Below are 26,357 nucleotides of genomic sequence, written 5' to 3'. Positions count from 1 at the left end.
TGATTGCTGATATACGAAACTCGGCCGGCTAAGTTGGATGCTATTATCCAGGTCGCGCTTTGTTGCTCTTTTTTTTGTCTGTGGTATTTTGTTTTCAACGTTGTGGTGTTCACCGGTTGCGTGCGTTTTGATTTCGCATGCGAGTCGTGTCGTTGTGCGGTTATAGCGGTTGTGCGCGTGCTACGGTCGGACAAAACGCCGATGGCTTAGGCGAGCGGAGCTTTCTTCTTCGACGCTCGCCTCGACACACTACAACGAGCCATGTCCCGCATCCCCAAGGCACAGCAGCCCGGACACAGGTTTAAGTGGTCCAACCCGCAAGCATGCTTCGACTCGCAAAAGAAGCCACCCGCGCTCAGCTTAAATGTGATCAAGCTGGCGCGCAAGAGCGGAGAGCTCAACTTGACTGGAGTCGGCCTGGCTGACGGTAAGCGGTCGTCATTCGCATCCTTTTCTTGCCACGTTTTGTTGTCAGTGCAGGGAACTGGCTTCGAGTTCTTCCCCTGTCTTACCACTTCGTAAATGCATTTTGTTTCCGAGCAGATGAAAAATTCATGTGCTACTCCGTTGTCTAACGTTCTACCGCAGTGTTCATAAATAAACGAAACCACGAAACCGGCCCTGCGAAAACAGCCCCGACTGAAGCCATGCGGCTTGGGAAATAAATCCGTGAAATTTAATGGCAGAGCAATCCGACGCGATGACAAATTATACATCTCGAAAGATTTGAGTGTTGCTGCAGTTCTAGACATCTCCTTAGCGCGTTGTGCGTTTTCATTTTTTTTCTCTTTTTTTTCTTGCTGCAGTTACGAATTTATATCGTGGTTTCGTTTAAGATGGCGTGGTGCTAAATTTAAATTTACTGGATCGCGTTTCCCCTCACAACCTCGCCGTTTTCAGGCTGCGGTCTCTTTCAGTAGTTCGTCTTAGAAGCTTAGTTACTGACGCCACGTAAGTGGAGACGAACTCGGATTGTTGACAGCTGTCGCGGCCCACTTGCATTGAATTTTGACGCGACTCGTCTGAGGGGACGGCGCCAACTTGAGCTGGGAGGGAGAGGTAAGGGCACTGACTTTCCGCCTGAAGTTTGCACATGTCCACTATTGACACATGCCCCCCCACCCCCCTCATGAAAGCAGGCAGGTTCAAAACAAATCTCCAGTAAAAGAATCCTGGCTCCACCTAGGCTGGCTCTTTTGAACTAATCAGGCGTTTATATCTGGGAACCAATTTGCCATGTGCTGGGCAGCTCACCTGGCTTAACCTTATATGTAACCCGAGGGCTTTCCTGTTGCTGCACCGTATAATGTACAGGTTGCTGTGTTACCTAGCAACGGGAGGATATAGGCTCGCTAGCGATATCCGCAACCTATCGGTGCTTGCTTGTAGGGTTATTCTATGCACTGAGAAACTGAATCCTGAAGTTTGTTGCAAAGACTTAATCGTCGCAGGCATTTTTTTTGTATGGAATGGTACGACATATCCAGTGCGTGCTCATTCTCTTCTGTAGGAACCTGTTACAGCTCGCATGTCTGATGTCTGGCTGTTGCAAATTTAATTGCTCTCACAGCTGCCTGCAAATGGTACCTGGTCATTTAATGAAAATGCTTCCACAAGTGGTTTAATCTAGCGTAATGTGTTTGGTTGCCTGGGTTGAGAAGCTAGGAAATTGAGCGTGTTGCAACAACCACACATATCTGAGTTTAACTTATTCCGTTGTTGTAAATCACTTCTTACTTTTTTTTCCCGGGCTTTCCCACCAGCTTTGGAACGTACTGTTGTTTTTAGTGAGAATCAGTAGCAGCTTGCATGCCTGGCATCCTGTCACTGCAAACTTATATTGCTCTCACAACAGCTGCCTGCAAATAGTATGTGGTCATTTAATGAAAATGCTTCTACAAGCTGTCTTATCTTGCATAATGTGTTTGGTTGCCTGGGTTTAGGAGATTGAATTGAATTTATATATATCGACATAAATTAGTTTACAACAGTACCAAAATGCATCTTAATCCCTAGCCAAAGGCTAGTTTGGATACATTAAAATTTAATCATGAGAAAAGACATGTCACTTATCAAAAAAATTTTGGGCATGTTGTGACAACTACAACTATCAGAGTTTAGCTAATTTCATTACTGTTACGTCTTACTCTCCTCTCGCAGTTCCAGACCAGCTTTGGAACATAAACAACTTGACGGAGGATGAGAGGCGGGAACTTTCAATTTCGCTCGACGAGTGCGATGGCGACCGGTGGTGGGACCAAGCAGATTTGACGAAGCTGTATTTATCGTCCAATAGCCTGTCCAGGCTCTCACCTGACATAGAGAAATTTCATGCTCTCCTCATTCTCGAGGTAGAAACCCTAATAATGTTATTATTGCTGCATGCAAAGCACCAAGCTTTGACGTAATCAATTGTCAATTTGCTGACACGGCTGTGATTGCATGCTATTAGGGTCTCTGCAGAACTGATTTGCATGCTATGAAGAATTCACTTATATTTAATACTGCATCCCACTGTAGAGGCAAGTTCAGTATAGTGTAAAAGCTAGTAAACATACAAGACATAATCATTGAAGTCTAAGAAAAGGCTTATTAGGAAGATTAAAATAAAAAACCATGTAAACATTGCTAACAAATTAATATGCAATAAAGTGTCATGCTATACAACCAATGAACTCCTTGAACCATTTTATGCTGCCAGATATAAATTTACGGAAACTCTTGATGTACGAGTTTATAGCATGTAGAGATCAGGCAATTCCTTCTTGCTTGCAAACATTGGATATTCTATTGCATTAAAAGATTGACTTTCGGAAAGGCGGTGCAGCAGTATTTGAAAAGCCATCGTTTAAAACCTGTTTAATAATGTGTATATTGGCAAGAGGGTGTATCGTAGCAGTATTAACATATTTCAACAATGCCTGTATAGTTTCGCTAATACGGTGAACGAGGCAATACTGCTACATTCGGTATATGTTTGATAGTGCTTTGTCTCACAAAATAGCAACTGTGGCAAAAACACTTGAGTGATGTATTTGTTCTTGTAAGAACATCGCTGCTCCTTCGTCAGCCATCTATGTCTGCTGGATGAAGAGCTTTATCAACATTCTCCAATTTATTTTGTCCTGAGCAAGCTTATTCTGTTCGGTGCCTGATGATTCCCCAGTTTTATCTCTCCAGCTGACACTCTACCATCATATGTAGCCCATCTCTTGGTGTCCATTCCGTCAATTTTAACTGACCGCCGGTTATACATCGTTCGCATTGCGTCACCTGCCCAGGTGCAGTGCTTTTATTTAACACGAACAATAGCATCGGCTCCTCTTTTTGATTCTTCGTGGTCTCTTTGGCTCTCTTCTTATCTCTTAATGTGACCCTTGTTTGTTTTTTTTGTTAGCACTGGCCCTAGATAACGGTTACATGCATTCCTCTTGAGGGACAGTGACAAGCCATCAGGCATAAGTGGGAATGCCTGTTACATGTGCGTTCCTTGCTGTTTGTATTATTGGGATATATATTTGTTCAGCGTAAAGGCCCTCGGTAACACAGTAATTTTACACAGGGAAAGATCTTGTAACGCCTATGGGAAACAGTTCAGTTTTCACAAAAGCAAAATGTAAGTGAAATCATAATACCATAGCACCAACAAAGTAAGACACTCTTGAAAACATAAATAGTCAACGCATACAACAGATAGCAATGAAAAAGATTTGTTAGAGGCCCTTTTATTTCGAGTTCATTACATGTACTTTGTTACCTGTTGCTTATTGAGGGAGGCAAGCTTCTAAATGTTCGTTGGAGGTTACATGATCGTCGCAATATTTTGTACACCTCGATAAACTGGTTCGACAAACGGGTTATGGTTGTATGGAATTTTTTCATCATTGCTGGTTGAGAAAATTTTTTCATTGGCAAACATCACCTTTTGTTGATAAATGGTACAGCGAGTGTGCATGATGTTCCGAGTTTTATTTTTCTCTCCCCCTCTGTCTCTTCTCATGGATCACTGAGTATGAAAAGTTATGGCCCTGCGTAAAACACTCTCGATTTGAGTGAGCAAGAAGTATATTGTTTCAAAAAGCTGAATTGTACTTGTAGCAATCTCCAGGAGCAAACATTTCCACACCCTGTTTATCTTGGCTCGAACACCTCATTGTCTCTGATACAAGTAGACACTCACAGCGCTCCGCCCAGGAACGGGTTTAGCGCTGCTGCTTTTCCGCCTGGCTTGGCAATAATCCTCATCGCTCCCAGCATACGGTGGACCCAGCATACGACGGAAGCGAAGGCACACCGTTTATCTCTGCCGTCGCGACATCCTTTTTTATTTTGTTCCGCTCGGTTGACCCCAGCCACGAGCATCCATATGTATGCCTTTCCTGGCACGATGCCTGCATTTTGATTTGAGGGATTGCGCGGCGCGAGACCAGACTATTGTGGGGGGGAGCTCTGCTTTGCTAACCTACATCCTGTTCTTTCTTCCTCGGCTGCCCCTCGACCTGACTTTTCCTTTTTTGTAATTTTTATATCTCTTTCTACTGCAGCTGAATGACAATGCTCTCACTTCACTGCCAGACACCATTGGAAACCTCCACCACCTCACAAAGCTGAATATTAGGCAAGCCCTCCACTTATGCATTCTGTGTGGTGTGCTTGTAGTTGGTGCAAATCGCTGGCACATGAAGTCTCTTTGATAAAGGGGTCCCGAAAAAACCTTCCTTGAAGCTGTACTTACTTGTTATCTGGTACTTATCTTTTAATTTTTTTTTCTGTAGGGCTGCATTTGTGGACTTTCGAAGTGGTATACGGGGTTAAACCCTGTTCGAGCACATATACTGTAAGGGATGTCCCAGCTGTCACATAATTAAGATCAACTAATCAGTCATAATTATATTTGTAACTCAGGAAGTACTGACCTAATTGTCAAACTGTCAATGAGCCATGTGTAGGCATGTTCAAATGACACCTAACTGAGTTATTTTAAATAGTGTTCTAATAGCATGCTCATTTTTTTCTTGTTGATGAAGAAAGCCCTTGAGACTGGGAAAGTTACTCGTGACTAGACTGCAGCGTGCTTTAGAAAGCAGCGCTCTCAAATAGTCTCACTGTCAAATGGCTACTATCAAGGAAAAAGTATGGATCGCCTTACTCCTCAGCAAAAAAATACATGAAAATTTGGTTTTACAAAGGCAGCTGAGATAACATTGCTCCTGTCATGTTATTAATAAGAACAGTCACTTTTGAGATATGGATGATGATAGTGGCATACAATTAAGCAGAAAAAATCCCCCAAAAAATTGAGGTGCATGTTGTTGGCACTCGTTCTGCACCTTTACTGCAAGGGGTTGTTTATTTTTATTCATATCACCTGCTCAACATTCAATGTGATCAGTAGTACATGCACGGGCACGTCGCAAAGATTTTGTGGTGTGCATGGTAACTATGCAGCTTGCCATGCTCAAATCAGTGAATGCCCACGCACTTTGTGTTTCGGGCGTGATCCTTTTAGTTTGCGGCATCATTTGTCGAGAAAAGAGTAAGCAATGTCTACCCGACATTTCAAAATAATGGTACATTTGAGGCCCTCTACTGTGCTGTATGACTCGCATGTTCTCAGGAGCCATGACTGCCGATCGCAGTGTTTTTGAACCATGCTGAAATAGTGTTTCAGAAGGTCAGACAGCAAGCTACACAAATAGAGCAGTTGACGAAAAATGAATGTGCAGTTCCTTGTTTTATCCACTGTTCTTTTAATAATATTTTTTTTTATATTGTCATCTTAACAATCTTCAATGAGAGTGATAAGGAATTACATCATTCTGAGAAGTTAAATTTCGAACAAGTGGTGCAGCCAAAATAAAGTTATAATGTGAAGCGTAAGCAGTTGAAAGCTCGCACGTGTCAATACAGAGCTTCAATACTAGTGTCGAAAATGCAGGTGGTTAGTTAAAGTACCGAAAACAATCTGTGGTAGCTAATTAAAGCGATGTTTATAAGAGGTTTGTCCGAGTCAGTATAAAACAAAAGAAAATATAATTGCCCCCACCTCTCCGAAAAGAATCGTGAGGAAATTCGAATGCATTGCGTAGCGTCCATAACAGTGTTTCGCATTTGAGAAGCCAGCGTTAGAAGAATAATGTTTTTTTTTTTCTTACACCGTGCAGCCAATAGCGCCATTCGCCGCACATGGTGTTTTTCTGTCGTGAGAAACGCACTATGCGTTTCCAGCTCTAATAGCTAGCGTACACAGTTTAAAAAACTCTACACAAACGCTGGCAGCACAAGCGCTACAAGTGTGTTTCAGATGCATTGCATTGAGGTGGTAGCAAGTCACGTTCAAGTCAAGGAGGTGTGGGCTCCGGTTGCTAGGGGTGACGATAAGCGTGCGAGCCCGCAGCTGTTGCTGATGGCTGCCGAAGCGGTAGCGTAACATGGTGGGGGCTCCAGTTACTAGAGACATGCATGTCCGCAGCTGTTTCTATGGGAGAGGGCGGTAGACGGATCCCGACAGACGCCTGACATAGCCCGACTAAGAAATGCATTTAATAAAAAACCTAGACCATCTCCCGCTAATGGGAACCATGTGTAGATGTGAAGCAGTGTCGCTGACATTTACACTGGCGGCCATGTTTACGCTGGGGCTCTTCAAGCGAAAACCAAGTAAAGGCGCCCTTGACTGAATTCCGAATGCGCGATCCAGCACCTATATAAACGGGGTGGCCAGCGAATGGTTGTGCAGTGTGAGCAGTCTGCTTTTTACTAGCAGACGCTGCCTGTGTCGCCCTTGCAAGGGAGAGGGGCGACAGTGTTGTGGGTGTCTTCCTGGGCCAGCACGAGACGCGAGCATGCGCAGTGGGGGTGTACAGAGGGACACCGTTACACAGGCTAGTCGCATCTAATAAAAATGAAAAGAAACATGGTGATGTCTTCATTTGCACGTGTAGATAGCCAATACTCTGAATGTGTTTTCGATGCAATTAGACAGGGCTAAGATGAAAGGCATGGCAGTTAGTCTTAAGTGATGCATAGTACAATTTGTGGGACAGTGGAAAACTAGGAATGCAGCAGCATAAGATAAAAACATGAGAGGCCTGCTGTTTTGGTTATGTAACTTGTGCAATACAAAAATTCGATTAGATGAAGCTTATGGCATGGCCTCATCATTGTTGTTAGGAGTGCCTAGTATCATCAGATAACAAGCTCGGGTAATTTGAGTGGATTGTTGAACTCTTTTTAGGAATAACCATGGCATGACTGACTGCATAATAATTAGATATTTGTCATTTTGTAATTACAAGCAATTGTTATAAAATGTAAAATACACTCAAACCTTATTATAACAAAGCTACATCTTATGCGAAAATCAGTTTGTTATATCCGAAAATTGGTTATAAAGCCATATTTCTAGCATCATGTCTATTGCAAGACTATTTTTATTTACTTCGTTAGAACTGATATTTAATTATATCTTGGTTTGTTATATCGAGGTTTAAGTGTACTTTATTCCAACACTCCCACTCTCTCTTTATATGTTCTCAAGAACATTAGCATCAAATTATGTAAATGTCATGCATTCGCAAACTGATCACCGTGTGTGTCACAAAAGGCTAAGTGAATTTCCTGGCACTGAAGTGGTGTGACCTAAGCACATTTGTTTTCGATACCACAAAAACACAGCAATAACTTTTTTTGTGTAATTAAACTTTTCTTTCAGCCGCAACAAGCTACAAGGACTGCCTGATTCCTTCTATCAGCTGAAGGAGCTGAGGCAGCTGCTTGCACACCATAATGAGATGGCCGAGCTGGGCGACGATGTTGGCAACCTCTCGCTTTTGGAACTGGTGGTACGACATTTTCAACGCTTAGCGTTCTTTTTCTTTTGTGCATGCAGCACAGAATATTAGCTTTCCTAGTTGTAATGCTTTGCTGTGCACATGGATGTTACCAGTGTGTAACATCCGCGAGAGCATTGCCTTAGCTATTGTCGATAGATTCCAAAACATCTCACTAGCGTAACGACTTTTCAAGTTTGTTACTATTTCCGAATGGTACGGAAGGAACGTGATACTCATTCTTTGTTTGGATATTGAAACGGCTAGCTGTTTTACTTTGTGGCCGCTTTCGGCATCATCTATTGGCTAACAAAATAGCAAGTGATGGCCAGTGGACGAGCCTTGCTTGGTAACGCACCCGCTCCAGTCTTGCAACGAGTGATGCGGTTAGTAGTGGACATGCTTTCTTTAGCTGTCTCTTTATGGTGCTGTAGGCAGCTGCCGCGAAGCGCAGGCCACAGGCTGACATGTTCCCTTTCGTAAAGGGCAGTGGTGTGAGAAATAATTTGTAGCAAATGCTTTGGTTGATATCGCATCTTCAATGTTAAAGATGCATGAAAAGAAGCTGTTTTTATATATATATATAAGCTCTTTTTAGGTAGCAATAAACGAAAAAGCACATTTGTGTAACAAGTGGGAACACCAACATAGTGCTGATGATTGGTTCCTGTGAAAAGCGCTAGGGCGAGATCAGTCAAGCAGCCAGGAGTCTGAGCTGCAATGTTATGTATGTAACATACTTGTGCATTCCTGAATAAGTCATCTGTTATGTGTGTTTCAAGATAACCATAACAAGACCTTTGTTCTGGAGTAGTTTGTTTTGGCACTTTTGCATTCTTCTTGGTGTATTTTGTATCAGCACATTGGTTGCAAGCCGTGATGCTAAACATGTTCTCAAATGCACACTGGTAACTGCACGCAATTTTTTTGTGCACACGGTGATCTTTTTTTCTTTCGTCTTTTCCAATTATGTGCTGCAGGACTTGAGCCACAACAAGCTGAGCTCGTTACCAGCCATGATAGGATTCCTGTCTCGGGCAGCTAACGTTAATCTCTCGCACAACTCGCTTACCGAGCTTCCTCCTGAAATTGGCAGCATGAACGGTAAGATACGCTACAGTTCAGAAATTGTTGTCCGAGTGTTAAAGACGTGCATTTGAACTTGCACCTTCCAACCATCTTTGCCTTCCAAGTGTAGAGCACTTTAGGGCCCTAGCTTGTCATGCTTACATCTCAAGTGGTGTGATCAAGCCCACAGTAAAGCACTTAAGAGGGCTAGCTAACAATGCTCAAACCTGGGTTAAAATGAACGAACAAGGCCTAAAATTATATAATTAACAGAAGTGCCACATTTACCCAATTCCAACGCACACCTCACTTACATGATCCAAAAACAAAAATAGAGTTATGAGACAGTTTGAACATCTTTACCAGAATCTAACTCGCATGCAATTTTAAGATGTATATTATATAAAATTATATATATATATATATATATATATATATATATATATATATATATATATATATATATATATATATATATATATATATATATATATTAAAGGTGTGCATTGCAATTAAGTAAATATGGTAGCCAAAAAGTAATCTCGACTTAATTTAGCAAGAACATTTTGGAAACATAGGGCTGACTCTAGCGGCGCACAAGAGACGGGGCCACCGCCTCGCCAAGCAAGTAAATGCCTTCTTAGCATAAACATGCCTTCTTGGCATATAGCTTTTATATTTGGGTAATTGCTGTTACTTTTTTTAATTTGGGATGAAAATTGAAGGTGTGCCCATTAGACAGAGAAGGAGACATTTTTTTTCAATGAATATTTTCAGCGGTATGTGCCATTTTTGAACTGCACCATTTGCTTGTACTGTGAGAAATGAAAAAAAAAACTATAAAAAAGAACAAACTTCTGAACATGGGATGCTACTGGAGCCAGAAGCAGTCTTTCCTTCAAGGGCGCCACTGCCTAGCTTAAAAAGCACATGTTCCTTCTCCGTACCTCCTTCTCCTACCTTAGCAGAAGAGGAGAATTGGCGAGACGTTAAACCCCAACAGAAAAAAAAAAGAGAGAGAAATAAAGAATAGAAGTGCCAGTTTCCCGCAAATTTTTCATCTCTTAGCTTTAAGCTTCCTACTACTCTTGAGGTTATGCCTTTTTGGAGGAACGACCTACGTCACTTTCACGAGATTTCAAGAATGTTGCTCCTCCTTCTCTTTTTCCTCTGAACTCATCATTAGAGGGAAGGGATGTTTTTTTGGCTCCATGAAACACCGTATCCATCCACTGCAGGATGGATCCAGGGTATAGGTGAGAAATGTAGAGGTGGGTTATTGGGGAACTTGCTTGGGCGAGTTGGTAGCCGTTCATCGTTACCTTATTGCGCACTGCTTAAAAGACGAACACTTGGGATGAAAGACCAAATGGACTAGACTGTCCGTCTAGTCTTTCATCCCAAGTGTTCCTGTTTTAAGCAGTGCGCAGTAAGGTAATAATGTTGAAATGGGCTTCTGCTGTAATTGACATCGCATGAGCGCCAACTCTTCACAGCATAGCTTTCATTTTTTTTTTTTCTCTTTTTTTATCAACAGCCTTGCAGATTCTTGATGTGTCGTCGAACCGACTACGAAGCTTGCCAGAATCCATCGGTTCGCTCTGCCACTTGGAGCAGCTGTTTGCGCAACAGAATGAGCTCACAGCGCTGCCACCTTTCACTGCCTGCGCACGCCTGATGGCAAGTTCGAAGTTTTGCTCGATGTTTCTGCATCTGCACTATCGTGTGCCTTGCAGCCAGTGCTTGTTATTTCCGGCCAGCGCTGTAGAATTTGCCTTGTATGAATCGGTTTCATGGTATGCTCAAGTCACACTCTGGAGGTTCTTTTCACAACCGAAGGCTTTTTTTTTTCCTCATTCCTCTTTTTTTTTTTCCCCTCATTCGCCCAAGCCTCATTCATCCTCATTCACACAAGCCTAAATAGGCATGTGTGAATGAGGATGATGATGATGAAAACTTTATTTGGGTCCAGAGAAGACGCAAGGGAGACCCCGGCTAGTCCTACATACCGCCGAGCCAAACATGGCGGCCCATTCGCGGGCACTCTGGAAGGCCAGAGTTTGGTCTGTCGAATAGAATGATTTCAAAGAGAACTTGGGTGATGAGAAAGTTGGGATAGTGGTAGGGTGCAATTGATAATTGGCGAAATTGATTTTATTTTTAATTTGCTACACTTGGATTATGTAAAATATGTAACATGCTTTAAATTTTACTTAAACAAAAAAAACTATGCCATCTACCAGTTAAGGAAACCATGTGTAGATGCAAAGCAATCTGCGCTAACGCTTACACTGGTGGTGGCGTTGACGCTGGTACTCGTTGCGGCGTTGTGCAGAAAAGAAACTAGGGGAGGTGCAAAGCAGGCAGTGATGAACCGGTGTTTCCTATTGGAACATGCCAATCGCTGCTAATGGGCAGTAAGAGACAAGATACTCCAATTGGACACAGAGACCCGCAGGCCGCTTTCAGCTAACGCACACACTGCTAATTTCTATTGTTCAACAACGCACAGGAGAAATCCCAAATCGGTGCTACCTTGAAGGTCAAGATCCAGTGCATATATATACTTGGCTTGGTGACATCAAGTTCGCTTGGCAACTGGGGACCGCCGCTCAATGTCGCACGAGTTGAGAAATATCCGGAAAATGCAAGAGTTCCACAACTTAATTATAATACAGTAATATGGTAAATGGAAATTACTGCTTTAATTGAAGCAACCGCCTATGATATAATTCATTATGTGAGTACTTCGGCCCTGTTCATGCCTCAGTAAACAAAACTTCTGTTGCTTGGAGCTTGCTTTTCTGGTGCCTTCAGGTTCTGCTTAATGAGTCTACTATACATGCAAAACTAGAAACGAAAGGGAGTGTATAGGACGAAACTTGACCGTCTCGGCTTCCAAAAACACCAGCCACAGTGGTGTGGTGGTTGCAGTACTTGACTACTGACCCGAAGGTCGCAGGATGGAATCCTGGATGTGTCAGCCGCATCGCAATGGAGACGAAATGCTGCCTAGATTTAGGTGCATGTTCGAAAACCCCAGGTGACTGAAGTCCAGGGCCCTCCACTACATCGTTCCTTATAATCCTATTGGAATTTTGGGATGTATAACCGCAACAGTTATATTATATTCATATATGTTATGGGGGTGTGGGGAGTTTTCATGGCCTTAATTGCACACATTGGTATAAAAGCAGCAAGGCTTAAATTTCCGAAACCCTTCGCTGTCAACTTGAAAGTAAACGAGGGCCCCTCGTTGCATTTCAGGAGCTTCACGTCGGCAACAACGCCATAGAGGAATTCCCCATTGAGGTGATAGAGACGCTGCTGAGTCTCAAGACGCTGGACCTGAAGTCCAACAAGCTCTCGGCCCTGTCGCCGGACATCACCATGATCCAAGGCCTGGAGCGGCTCGACTTGTCCAACAACAATCTCGCATCCCTACCCTATGAACTGGGAACCCTGGCACACCTCAAGGGTCTCGGTGTGGAGGGGAATCCCCTCAGGGCCATTCGCAGGGATATCGTCAAGGTGGGTTCGCCGGCATCAATGTACAGGGTTGCCGCTTCACGCTTCTGCTGTTACTCGCGCCCGAGTATCCTTGAACCCTTGTGTGCTTAAATGTTGTATGTATCAAACATTTGCCACATTTCTGTGGAAAATGTGTTTAGAAGCACAGCATACTGTATTTTATGTGTGTGGAAGGATGAAATAACGAGAATTTTTTCGCGTTGTTTTCTTTTTCAGACAAAACCAAATTAATGCAATGAGTAAGTGGGCAAAAGAAAGCATAATTTTCCTTTTAGGCCATGGAAAGAATAGCCGTATGCTTCTTTTTGTCTAACTGATTGTATGTTGAATTCATTTCGCTGTGTAAATGTAAATGGTCATTATTTCATATGGTTCACTGTGCTGCGTGCATTACTGCGAGGGACAAGCTGTTCCATCACAACTCCATAAACAGTCCTTTAGCAAGTTATGGAGATACGGTGTGCAGATATGGTACAATAAAATGGTACCACTCATCATTTCTCAGTCCTGTTTTTGCCAGTGAAGGCACCCACTGGCAACACTGCAAAAGCTTTTCCAAACATTTCTGCAGGGTTGTCACATGACATTGTTGCCTGTGAGCCTATGCTTTTTTTTTTTATGAGGAACCTGTCATTAAAGGTGTGCACTGTCACTGGAACTGGGAGTGGCAAAAGCACGGTTTGGAAAAAAAAAAAAGAGGAGTGCTTTTGTACAGCCTTACTGTGTCTGCGAATCTTACATCCATAACTTGCTAAAACTCCAATAGATTTGCTGTAGTGACCTTCCCTGCAACACATTTGTGTCATGAGGCAAAGCATAACAATTATAGAATTGTGCAATTGTGCAATGAAGCGAGCTGCCTGAGGGCTTTAAATACAAATTGTAAAATTATCAATACGTCAAAATTGTTTGGGATGTTCTTTAGGTTCATTTTATCTGGGTTAGTCTTTAATGCCAGGAATCGTAACATAATGTCCATATTTACATGCATGGGTCCCAAAGTGTATGTCCGAAATTTTTGCATACCGTAGGTCTTACACGGGGCAAACTTACAACTGCTTAATATAATCCAAATTTCAAAAATGCCTGTTTTGCTGAAATTTATTCCGTGTAGTCAAAATTGATTCCAACCATCCCACTGCCACATGTGTCTGTCATATTTATTTTATTTTTTTAGTTCCCTGCATCGCCCTGTAGGATTCCACGTGGTCAAAATTAGAGACATCCCGCTACTTCATGCGTCTTAGTCATATCTATTTTATTTATTAGTTACCTGCATCTCCCTTTAGAGAAACAGCAGGGTGGTTTCAGATTTGGTTATGTACATGAACAAATCGTATAAATGCATGGAAAAAGGCATTGTTTATTTTCATATCTCCCATGCTCGATCACAGACTGTTTATTCCCTGACCTTCAAACAATGTTACTATCGCTTTGATATTTGGTGTGTTGCCTTTGCATATTGTTCAGTTTAGAGCATAATGCCCTAGAAAATAATCAATTCTCTTCAACAACTGCAGAGGGGTACAGTGCACCTATTGAAGTGGCTGCAAGATCGGCTGGGTGAGTCGCCGGAAGGTGCTGCCCGCAAGCGGCTGTCCGGAGGGGCGTGCCTCAACGATGGCTCAGACCTGATCGAGTCCATCGAGAAGTTTGCCCTCAAGACAACCCATGCACTGGAACTAAGGTCGGTGTGTACCGAGGTCCTTTTGTGGTACTTTGCCGGCTGTAGACCAGTATGGCATGTCTGCATGGTTCGCATGACCACTATCATAGATTTTCCGAGATGGTCCTTGGCAAACTGTCCAAGTTTATCTTACCGAGACGGTAAAAACTAGGCAGTGCGTCGAGTTATTCTTTTTCCCACACAAAATGTGCTACAGTACCGCAGTAATATTTTTAACTGTGCGCTTACTTTTTCATTGATTAGGCTCCATCCACCAGAACTGTTAGCACCTCTCTGCACAGGCCATCTCGCATTGTTTGATAAACATTGTGATGTTTATCCCTATAGTATAGCGTGCACAATGCAAGTAGTCGAGTTTATTCTGGAGCTAACACGAGCACCAGCGTTAACACTGGAATGTTTGATCACCTTTTTATAAAAGACATGCTCCGCCAACATTATCATCAACCTTTGTCTGCTCTCGCTGTGATTTGAGTGTTTCATCTTGGCACGAGGTCGCCCAGTAAAAAGTCCCATCTTTACCAGATTGAGTTATGTTTTCTTCGTGGTTATAGTAGCCACGAGACAATACTGCTAGGAAAATTGACTGCAAGCCTTGAAGGGAAGCCAACTTTTTTTCATAGTAGTTACCTATCAATTTCTTTATGTTCTTGAGGAAAAATGTTCTCTTCAATGCATTTATTGAGTTTACTACATGTGCCGATTCCAGAGAGCTCTGAAAAGAAAAATGCATAGTTTGGACATGAGCTTTTCTGCTTTCTTTTTTTGTTATTTTTAAGACTTTGACAGTAAAGAGATAATTCATGTGTTAGATAATACTGTATCATGGTGCACTGGGCTGCACAATTTATTGGTAGTTACTAGCTAGGCACTATATTTCACTTTTTGTTAGTGTTTATTGGTAGTTACTGGCTAGGCACTATATTTTACGTGTTGTTAGTGTAAAGCCCATAGTGTACAGGGCAGTATATAGTGATGTGGACCTTTGTTTTCTTCTTTTTCTTGCAGCAAGCGATCTCTGCATGATGTCCCCGAGGAGATTTTCAAGATGGCGGCTGAGTGTGAGGCCAACACGATCGACCTCAGCAAGAACGCCCTTGAATCTGTTCCAAAAGGGTATGCTCGTATTCCTTCCTTTCAAATATATAAAAGATGGTCGCAGCGTTGAAGTAGTCTTTAGGTACTCTAAATTGCATTTAGCTGAACAATTAACATTCAGTTTTAATAAACTAGTACAAAAAGCCGTAACGAGTTTGAACTCATCATGCACTGTCCCACATCACCATTACGAACATAGCTGCACTTGAATGATGTGTAAGCAGAAGGACTACTTACGGCCTGGTTAAGTTCCTTCTTTTGTGTGTAATGGGAATGCCTTTGCAGCAAAGACCGATATGAATGATATGAACTTGCATGTACAACTTAGCTCGGTGGTCCTTGGGTGAATGAAAACAGCAGGGTGGTTGCATGTTTGGTTAGGTAAATGAACAAATGATTTAAATGCATGGAAAAAGGCATTGTTTGATTTCGTATCTAAATTGCTAGATCACAGACTGTTTCGTATCTACATTGCTGATCACAGAACAGCAACTGGAACGTGCAAGGCTATCAATAATTTTATGGTCTGTTAGGCAAAGAGCACAGAGCAGACAAAGATGCGTTTCCGTCAGATTGAACGAATACAAAATTGGGGGCCCTTAAACTTCGCCTTTGAAAGTTGAACACTATAGCAAAATATGGCCCTTAGTGCACCCTTCAACCGCTAAGTGCATACTTATTCAAATGTTTTGTTACATGCACGCACACAAATATGCACACAGCATATTGAACCAGCGCACGCTATTATCGCTGAATAAGCTCATTTTTGTCGTGACACCTGCCGAACAAAATGCGTTAAAGGGGCCCTGAAACACTTTTTCAAGTAACCATGGAATGAATTCACTAGAAGAGCTTATTGCCTTATGAATTCAACGCCGCAAAAATTTTAAGAATCCGTCCAGTGCGAGTGGAGTTACAAAGGTTTATCGCATGCAGCAATTGCATTATCTCTTCTCTCGTCTCAACGAAAGGGCTGAAAGCTAAGCAGCGAGGAATGGCAGGGGCAATCAAAAAACGTCACACGCACCTTGTGACCTTAAGCACCCTTTTCTTTCTTTTTTTTCGAATACTTAACTTTTTCAGTGCGATCGCACGCACACGCGTGAACAAGTAACGGCCTCCCGCGGCTATCTCGGTAACTTGGTTTTTCAGTCACAGACGCACAGATGATTTTTTCGCTCACTACCAGCGGGGCCGGCGCTGGCGGCGGGTTTTCGGCGACACGAGCTCTTTAACGCTATCGTGTTAAAATGGTCTCCACATTATTCGGACTAGATCAAAACGTAAGCGTTCCGGCTAAAGAAGCACACGTCCCTTGTGGAACTGCGACACTACCTAGCACCCAGTGAAGACATTAACACAAATAGCTTGTTAGTCATACGGCTCTTCAGTTTCAAATTTTGAAAAACAACGCCCCCTGATGTTTAGTAATAATAATTCTATATTTCTTCATACGTTGAAAATATTTCTGAACGTGTTAGACAGTCTCCCAGTGCAGAATAAAAATGTGCTGCATATTTCTAGGACGCTTCCTCTTTGCCTGTTGGCTGTTTGCTTCCTCCTGATCATTCATGATGTTGCATTCTGTTCTATTAGAGTGTGCAAGATTGCGCCTCTGAGCACCGATTTCTCGGTCACGCATGTGTCAGTGATGCTCTCCTTTGTAGCCACTGTGCAACTGGGGTGCATTGAGGGAGCTTGAGTTAATCTCAAAACACTAAGCTGGCAATGTTGCATGAACAGTGCTCTTAGTGAAATGGCCTTATCTTCAGTGGTCACTAACCTGCACCGCTTTTTCCCGTAGTATATTGTACATGTGCAAACATTTTCCTGCCGGCTGTTCTGTTAGCGCTGGAGTGGCTTGCAACATTTTTAAGGAAAGCTGGAAAAGTGAGACTCGTAAATTCACTGGATAAAAGTACCGTAAAAACCGGAATATAGGTCGAATTTTTTTTCAAAGAGACGCGATGAAAAGTCGACCCCCGTCTTATATACCGGTCATTGGCAGAAAACTTATGGAAGTCTTGCAACAATGGGTTGACAAAAGTCGGTAGGCTCCATTGCCATCGTGAGCATCAGCAACAGCATCGTTGGGCGGCCGCGACGCCCATTTTGCGTTTTGTTTGTCCCGATTGCGAAGCAAGGGTGGCTGCGGTGGTTTTGCGCTGTTTCATTATCCCCATCTGAGGCTATCTCCTTCAATATGAGTGGCAGCCGACGTCAGTTCACGATGTGCTTCAAGAAAAAAGTCATCGAATATGCGGAAGCCCACGGCAACCTGGCGGCACAACGAGAATTCGGCCCGACGGAGAAGAGCATCCGATACTGGAGGAGCCAGAAACAGCGCATCATAAGTTGCAGCAACCAGAAGAAAACGTCGTTTCGTGGACGGACTGCAGTTCACCCCGAACTGGAAACGGCACTCGTCGAGTTCGTACGGGAGCTGCGCGCAAGGTCGCTACCCGTGACAACGGAGTGCATCCGCGTGAAAGCGCTCGAGATTGCGCGCGACTCGGGGCTCACGAGGGCGCAATTCAAGGGCTCGCCATCGTGGGTGCGCCGATTCATGAAGCGGAAGGGCCTTGTTCTGCGGCGGCGTACTTCAGTGTGCCAAAAACTACCCGCAGAGTTCGAGCACAAGCTTGTGGAGTATCAGCGCTTCGTCATCGAGCTTCGTCGACAGCGTTGCTACATGATGGGCCACATGGGCAACGCTGACGAAACTCCGGTCTGGTTCGATATGCCATCGAACACGACTGTGACCGAGAAAGCAGCGAAGCAAGTGAAGCTATTGACAACGGGCAACGAGCATTCGCGGTTTACCGTGATGCTCGCGTGTACAGCAGACGGAAAGAAGCTGCCTCCTTATATTATTTTTAAAAGGAAAACGCTACCGAAGGAGGACTTCCCTCGGGATGTGATCGTGAGGGCAAGCGAGAAGGGGTTCATGAACGAATCCCTCATGCTTGAATGGATCCGGCTCGTGTGGAACCGGCGACCCGGTGCCCTTTTTCAACGACCGAGCATGCTGGTGCTCGACTCTTATCGCGGTCACCTCACGGCCGATGTGAAGCGATCGCTGTCCGATGGCAAGACGGATCTTGTTGTCATCCCCGGGGGACTGACATCTATACTCCAGCCACTGGACGTTGTGCTGAACAAGCCGTTTAAAGGTCGCGTGCGCGAGCTCTACAGTGAGTGGATGCTGGGAGACAATCCCAAGACCCCCGCTGGCCGCCTACGGCGTCCACCGCTCGCAACCGTTTGTGGCTGGGTGTCGTCAGCCTGGAAATCCCTCCCGGAAGAGATGGTTCGCAAATCCTTCCGCAAATGCTGCATCAGCAACGCGTTAGACGGCACAGAGGACGATGCACTCTGGGACATCGCTAGTGAAAAACAAACATCATCCGACTCGAGTTCGGATGAGTCCGAGTAACTTCGTGACCTCCTAGCATTGAACAGTGTCTAAATAAAAATGAATGTTACCACAGTGCAGCTAGTTGCGTTGCGTTTTTATCAAGGTAAGGGTGTGCCGCGATACTTTGCGATTTTTTTAAATTTCTTTTTTTACGATTCGAAGTTTTGGGGGGTCGTCCTATATTGCGGTCCGACCTATAGTCCGGTTTTTACGGTAGCTTCACTCCTGGGAACATGCTGATGTGCCTGTAAACACTGAGGCCACTAGGTCAGCAGAAGCTCTACATGCCATCACCCTTGTTCTGCTGATAAAAATTTACGACTTCTCTCGCAACACACTCTTGTATTCGCATTAACGTAAGCTTCTTTTTGGTGAACATGTTTAGTGTTCTTTAATCTGAGCGGTATGGTGCTTGACCTCAATGAAGTTAAGGATTTTGGAGGTACCAAATCCTTCATTTTGAAGACGCTCTCTGGTAATTTTCATTTTTGAATTGATCTGCTGTTTTCACCAAGCACTTCTATTTAGTTTAGGGAGGGAGGAAGAAAGAAGAAAGAAGAGGAAGTTAGTTCTGTTTGTATAGAAAAACTGTTTTGCTCTACGGAGCCTTGGATAGCTCTGTTCAAACACAGAGTCGGTAGTGTGGAGCTGAAGTTCCTTTCGTTGATTCCGCTAGTCTATATGTGCACTGCAATGCAGGTCATACAAATAGGTTGAGAACTAAACATTTCTTTTTGCCTATCTGTTTTTATATTGAAAATATGCACCTATTTTTGTTGTCAGTTTATTCTTATTTACCAAATATTTCCAATGAATTTTTCTCTCTTTCACTCACTCCCAGACTTGAAGCCGCCTGTCCCGTGATGACAGAGCTGAACCTCAGCTTTAACAAGTTGACTGCACTTCCGGGCTTCTTGTGCCTTGCTACAAGACTCACATTCCTGGATTTGAGGTAAGTAAAATATCGACGGATTTTTGCAGAATCGTTGGCGCCTGACTGCAGGTCACCTATGATTGAGTTGGAACAGTTGCAGGATTTACGTAAAGTCTCGGTCTAATGCCTCAGAGCTGAGATTCATGAAGATAATAATGGCAGACGTGCTTACTTTCACTGATAAGAACAGTTATATCCTCGTGGAGATGCACAGTCTTGAAAGCTGCATACTCTTGATGCTAATTATCAAAAACCTTGGCCACTGCCGGAGTTCTCAACCCTCTTAATTTCTTCCAGGAACAACCAGTTAAACGACCTGCCTGGTGAGATGTCCATGCTCTCCCATGTACGGGAGGTCAACCTGTCGTTTAACAGGTGAGCTCTGATTGCATATGATAAGTGACTGCACTCATGCATCAGTATACGAAGCCAAGCCTGTTGTGAGATTGTCGTTTCTGTACTTCAGAGCAGCGCTCACTCGCCCACTAGCTTGGCTGCTTAATTATGCTATGTTGTTGCGCCGATCACAACATCAGGTGGTTCTTTTTGAGTCTTCAGAAAAATGGGGAAAAACACTAGCAAGGACTTTCATGCATTTGCCCATGGTGATTCAAATGTGAAAGCCACCTCTTCCCCCCCCCCCTCATTTTTCTCCCCTGTCGACGTATTGATCTGTGCCCACCCTCCTGTGAAAGCTTTCTCCATTGGTTTTGCAATGTCTTCAAGATCAAAGGCATTTGCGAGCTTTCTGCAGGCTCGCCTGGTTTCCCATTGAATCTGTAATCCGCTTGTGTTTGTCAATGACTGTGCCATGTGATTACGTGATCACGAAATGTCACGTTGTGTGACTTTATTATGAAGTCACAAATTCAATGTGATGTCACAATAGCATCATAACGTGATTATGCATATTTGGGTGCATGCTGAACACACCAGGTGGTCGAAATTTCCGCAGCCCTCCAGTGCGGCGTCTCTCATAATCATGTTGTGGTTTTGGGACATTAAGCCCCACAAATCAATCAATCATAACATGATGACTGCGTTGTGTTGGCATTCCACTGTGCGTTGATTGACTATGCTATAGAGTTCGGCTTCCTGCTTGAATTTCCTGCACAAAACGAATCAGCTCCGCGGGGCATTCAGATTTGTTACGAACGGGCGTTGCCGTGGCGAATCAATATGCAGGTTCTCGCGCATTCCCGAAGTTGTGATGAGCTGGGAGTCGTTGGAGATACTGTTTGCGGCTGACAACAAGATTGAGGAGCTGGACATGACGCAGCTGCAGAAGCTGAAGCAGCTTGCCGTGCTCGATCTCAGAAACAACAATATCCGGCAGGTGCCACCTGAACTGGGCAACATGCGGCAGCTCCGGTGAGTCTTTGGCTTTATACCCTTGTCTACTTTAAGTCAGGCAGCTGCTCCACTCAGTGTGTTTAGATGAAACTGCCGTTGGCATTTCATCGATGATAAAGGTGTCTTGCTATGTGCATCTTTAACCCATTGGCTTCCGCGCTTTCTGCGGGCTGTTTCCACCTGGTATTCTGCCGAAACATTTTGCCGGCTCGCCGAGTCAATACACTAAATTGACTCGTGCCGCTGGCATGAGTTTGCTGCCACAGCAGTAGTGGTTCTTAATGTTTACGCTGATTGTCCCAGCTTTCAGTTTTGCAATATTCAGTCTTTCTCGGGACTTCAAGGCACGAGAGCACGACATCGTTTCCTGTCAAGACCGGATCTAGCTGGCTGACACCTAGCTGCTAGCGAGATGCTAGGAGTACAAAAAATGACGAGTCCTTCTGTTTCTTTAGAAATAAATGTTTTTACTCCTTGCACTCCAATATGCTCTTGTCAGCCTCAATATTTACTGGATTCAAATCCTATGTTTTTCCGGATCTTCCATTAATTTTCAAGATTTTTTTTCCCTAGAAAAGTATTAATGAGGTTGTACTGTACATCAGAGGTCAGGGGTGCAACAGCAACACCAATTGCGCCAATTTGATACCATTCGACACTCTTGTGCCGAGCGTTGCCGAAACTATGAAATCTGCTGAAATTGCGCCAAAATGCCCAGCCAGTTTCGAAGTTTTCTCAGCTGCGCTAATTTCGGCAAGAAACAACGGCCACCTTGACTATCTGCTAGTAGTTTGTGTCATCAATCAATCCAAGCACGCAGATCCTAGCCCTAAGCTACGGTATATATATATCCCCATTAGGTCAGGGCACTCGGGACACGCGATAGACCAGATAAAGTAACAAAGCCCCACGCCATCGATACGCTCACCACTGCGAATACTTATCGACAGGACGACACAACTTGAAAACAAAAAGCATTGCTGTAGCCACCAACGTTTTGCGGGAAAGATGAACTTCCTTGTCAGCAAACATGGCTATGGTATGTTAGCAACTAAAGCGTATGCTGCGTTTCTAGCACGCGAACAGACTCTATGTGCTGCGAAAATCGGCATTGCTGGCGACCACGTTGGTTGCCTTAGCAACGGCACATAAAACATTTTTCTGTCTTGAAGTTGCGTCGTCTCGGCGATAGATATCCGGTGCCATCACCGGGCCAACAAGTTCGCACCGTTGTTACTTTGTCTCGTAGAATCGGCATTGCAAGCGAGACAAGAAGTTGTGTCCTTAACCTGATCCCATTGCAAAAAGAAAAAAAAAGAGGGGGGGAGTACATAGCGGTGTTTCATGACTTGTTCCAACTCGTGCAGAACGCTGCTTAATCCACCTTTGCCGCAGTACACTGACGCTCTGTGGAAAAGCGCGTTTTGATTTTGAAGGGGCTGTTATTATTAATCATGGGACATAGCACATTTTGTCCAACTACTAATGCGTGTATATGGCGCATAATTGTGAGTACTAGTAGGATCGATGACGTCTGAAAAAGTTACTGGCAATTATTTGAAGCAGTGTATGACATTTCTGGTGCCCTAAAAAATACTGTATGCCAGTTTTTATTTTTTCGATACCCCTACGAACCCCTGTATTCAGAGGTCGCGCTTGGCAGATCTACATTTAAACTTGCAGTCAAGTGCGGCAAATGCTACTGTGAACCATATAATTATTTGCTTAGTGAGGTGGTTCATAATACTAATTTTATTGAAATAACAGTGCTCTTACTCGCACTGCACGATTTAGGGCATGTTAAATGATTCGTACATATTTTTTTTCAAAATGTAAGACTCATTTTTTATACTGCTTCAAATTTGGTCTTTAAGTTTGGTGATAAAAAATTAATATTTTGTTTTTCGTAACGTGCTCCAAATTTGGATTTTTGTGTTCCAAAAGTAACGTTTTGCTGATTCGAAAATTGTTTCAAATAATATTTTCGCCGTTGCACCCCTTGAAGGACCTGAGCGTATAGTTGCTTGAACTTCTGACCTCATTATGGCCAAAAGAAGAAAGGTTCAGATTAGAACCTTCTGCTGCATCCGCACTAGAAGCCACTTGAAAATTCATCCTGAGTCGCCTTCATGTCTGATTTTTTCTCTTTTCTGCAGATCTCTGCAGTTGGAAGGGAATCCATTCCGTAATCCACGGCCAGCCATACTTTCCAAGGGCACCCCAGCTCTGCTGGAATTCCTGAGAGACCGCATCCCTCGATGAGCTCACAAGCTTTTTTTTTTTTCAGAGAAGTATTTTATTTTATTGACGTATTTATTACTTTGTTGTACCTCACTTCAAGAGTTTCGATGTGCTGCATTTCCGTGTATTGTCACATTTTTCTTTGGTTGCTCAAAGGAATATTTTTTTCTTTTCTTGCTACAGTCGGTTGTGAACATAATATGCAATCGTCTTAGCAAAAAGTTTGTTCATTATAACAGGGCACACAAGTTAGAAATTCTTGGCTATGGTGATTGTGAAATAATGGGCGAGGGGGTCAGATGATACTAGCCTTTTATTGCTGTGATTTGTTTTAAGGTAGACTTTTCGGCTAAAATTTTGGTGTGTGAACTGAAATGTGTTCGTATAAAATACCCCTAACACTGCCAGAAGTGGTTGCACTGGGCAGTTCCTGCAGCGCGTTGGGAATCATCGGTGCAGTGTGCGAAGATTTCTATTGAAATCTGCTGATCACCATGTTGCCAACACTGACGAAAACCGTGCGGCTTACGAGAACTGAAAACTCTGCAAGTTTAAATGGATGCAATATCGGCAGAAGAGGGTAACTAACGCTGCATCGAGATGAAGATGGAAAGACAATGCAGGTCTTCTATCGCCAGAGATGCTTCTTGCGTATGCTGTTAGCTAATTCGTGTACGACTGTTGTAGTGTTGCTTTTTGGTGCTTGGTTAAGCTCTCATACAGTGTTTAGCGGATTCGCGTGACGAGGAGGGGCACTAAGTCGAAAAGGGCAGTTCTGTTTTTATGGTGACTAAAGCATCGCCAAATTTAGTGACTGGTTCCTTAAATAACTAACATTGCATTGTAGGTTGCACTTCAGACTACGGCGAATTGGTCGATGTTTTTATGTTTGGGTACTTAAGGAGAGATGCTACTTGGAAAAAAAAGTTTTTAATCTGTAGCTTAGGGCAATTAAGTTTTATCTATTTACGTAACTTTTTATGCTGATGGTATGTAATCAGTTGCAGTTCTTCTCTCGTACCATGACAATGTATAAAATTTAGCTCTCTTTAAACACATTTTTTTTTTATTAAACTTATGGTTATGAGCCGTTAGTGGCCTATGTTGCTCCACATTAACTATAGAATGCAAATAACTTACTGGAATGTGTGTATAAGACATTTTAATGAACAAGAAAAATTATAATATCAGAAGTCTTAAAATGCTCCGCCAATACTAATTGCTTACTTTAAGTTGCTAATACTTACATAAGTGATATCAGGTTTTCAAAGATATATGCACTGTTCAGATGCTAAGTAATGTGTCGAAAAAGTTTTGTTGTGACCTGGCCATCAGAAATACCTAAAACATGATGTCCAAACTCTGCACCTTGCCCAGTGAATTTTAAGGGTAAAAAAGAAAAAGTATCTTAGAGGTACAAATGAGAGCTCATCTATGTGGCAAAGGCATGCTTTTTGAAGTTATTTCTTCCATCATGAGAGCTCGATAATCACGGTTATTTTGAGCATATGGCCTTAGTGACCTCCTCATGTGAAATGAAATGGCAAGCAGCCAAGTGACATTTCTGGGGGACATCCAGAGAACGAGCTATTTTTAGTTTTTGATAGCCACATTGTGTCTTTTGAAAGTCGTTTGATCCAACTTTGGTTTGAACCCCTTCGCTTCTGCACACTCTGCAGCTGCTCTTGCCTGATATTCATTCCGGGGTAAATTTTTCAGGCCTCCGAGTAGCAAGAATTTGTGGATATAAATTGAGAAAAAAATACACAAAAATCAAGATCGAAAGATCATTTTTGTTGTATTCTGTTAGCAATGTTTTGCTGTATCAACTGTTCCAGTACGATTTTCATGTGTAAAAAAAAAAACATTTAAGCACACCAGCATGGAAAGAGCAACTTCGCATTTTTTTGCAGTCCCATTGACTCTCGGGCTTTTCGCCGTGTGCCTTGCAAACTTGAGGGATTCTTTTTTATTTTGTTTGGCAGGGTCTGACGAGGAACGTGGGTTTACTCTGTACTTGTAGTTGTATCGGCGAGTCCTGGACAGGCAGGTTTGTTGCTCGACGCTATGTCAAAAGAAAAAAAAAAAAAGCCAGGAACATGCATCTGTCGCTGCTAGAAAACATGCACTTACAAACAGCTTTAATAGAGGGCATTTATTTCTATTTAGCAGAGAACGTATTAAGGAAACGGCAAACATCAAATTCTTTGCTGCCACTTATGAGACATTGTCAAAAACTTTTTTCTCAGCGGCCACCGGTTCGCTGGTCAAAGTTTTTTGTTTGCCATCACAGCCGACGGATTGCCGGCTGTGAAAAGTAAAGAGTTAAATACATCAATTTTTCTTTGTTTTTTTATTTCATTGTTTTTATTTAATTAAAGTAGAGAAACTAAGCTTGCTACGAGTAAAAAACAAAAGAAATACATATGTAAATTTGGAAAAACAATTCATTTTTCAAATTAGCATCTCCCCTAAAAGCAACCTAGATTGTAGTTGCGGCTTCTCTTATACCATTAATGTTCATTATTGTGTTGTAACTGATTTATTGATTGTGTATACAACTAAATATACCCTGTTGAAAACACTTTTCATGAAGCTGGACTTCTTGGTCATGATGAGACCATCGTCATGGTTGAATGCCAGTACTCGCATACCTCCAATGCATCCTCAGTGAAATTTTTTTATTGTATGTATTCATTATAAGCTTTATTTGAGGCTTTTGCTTGATTATTTTTTAAAAGATAAGCCTCACTGATTGCGCTCGTGGCCCATGGTATATGGTAGTGTGTGTTGTGAACCAGTGTTGTTAATCAACTGTTCACTGGTGATCTTGTTCATGCTTCCGTAGGTATAATCGTACATGAAGTTCCTGTTGCTGTTTACCAAAGGAACAGTTCTGTGTGCTAATGTTCGCGTGTTGAGGCTCCGTGTACTAAATGACCAGTTCCGTGTGTCCCTGTTTCCCGCATTGAGGCAGATATATTTGTCATGTTGCGGGCTTGATTCAGAGTAGAGCGGAAAAAGTTACAGAGAATTCCCTAAGCATGTTCTTGTGTGAAGAGAACACAAGAGCATTTCACCTGGCTTGGGTGTTGTTGCGGAGGGGTGCTGCAAAGTCCGCAGCGGGGATTCCGCTCTTGTACATCGCATCTTAGGACGGTTGCTGAGACAGTTGTTGGTACCGGCAGGAGTTCC

The 26,357-nt window shown here is 43.1% G+C and overlaps 1 protein-coding gene across 1 annotated transcript; it reads left to right on the top strand.

The window, feature by feature from the left end:
• The first annotated feature begins 111 nt into the window (after window positions 1-111).
• On the top strand, window positions 112-23,554 carry LOC119180905 (leucine-rich repeat-containing protein 40-like). The gene is made up of 13 exons (XM_037432042.2): window positions 112-427; window positions 2,161-2,351; window positions 4,545-4,618; window positions 7,715-7,844; window positions 8,813-8,936; window positions 10,438-10,580; window positions 12,168-12,431; window positions 13,952-14,118; window positions 15,127-15,234; window positions 19,476-19,586; window positions 19,866-19,943; window positions 20,754-20,939; window positions 23,078-23,554. The coding sequence occupies exons 1-13, from the start codon at window positions 262-264 to the stop codon at window positions 23,181-23,183; spliced, it is 1,848 nt and encodes a 615-aa protein (XP_037287939.2). The 5' UTR covers window positions 112-261; the 3' UTR covers window positions 23,184-23,554.
• The last annotated feature ends 2,803 nt before the right edge of the window (window positions 23,555-26,357 follow it).

Source organism: Rhipicephalus microplus, chromosome 10 (genome assembly GCF_043290135.1).
Source record: "Rhipicephalus microplus isolate Deutch F79 chromosome 10, USDA_Rmic, whole genome shotgun sequence".
Classification (NCBI taxonomy): Eukaryota; Metazoa; Arthropoda; class Arachnida; order Ixodida; family Ixodidae; genus Rhipicephalus; species Rhipicephalus microplus.
This window is presented reverse-complemented; position numbering and strand designations above follow the sequence as displayed.

What these genes read in the sequence shown, in the direction of transcription:
- LOC119180905 (XM_037432042.2), top strand. Translation starts at nt 262, where the DNA reads ATGTCCCGCATCCCCAAGGCACAGCAGCCCGGACACAGGTTTAAGTGG. An exon ending in TTCGCAGGGATATCGTCAAG is followed by an intron (nt 12,432 to 13,951) that starts GTGGGTTCGCCG and finishes CAACAACTGCAG; the next exon opens with AGGGGTACAGTGCACCTATT. An exon ending in GGCAACATGCGGCAGCTCCG is followed by an intron (nt 20,940 to 23,077) that starts GTGAGTCTTTGG and finishes TCTTTTCTGCAG; the next exon opens with ATCTCTGCAGTTGGAAGGGA.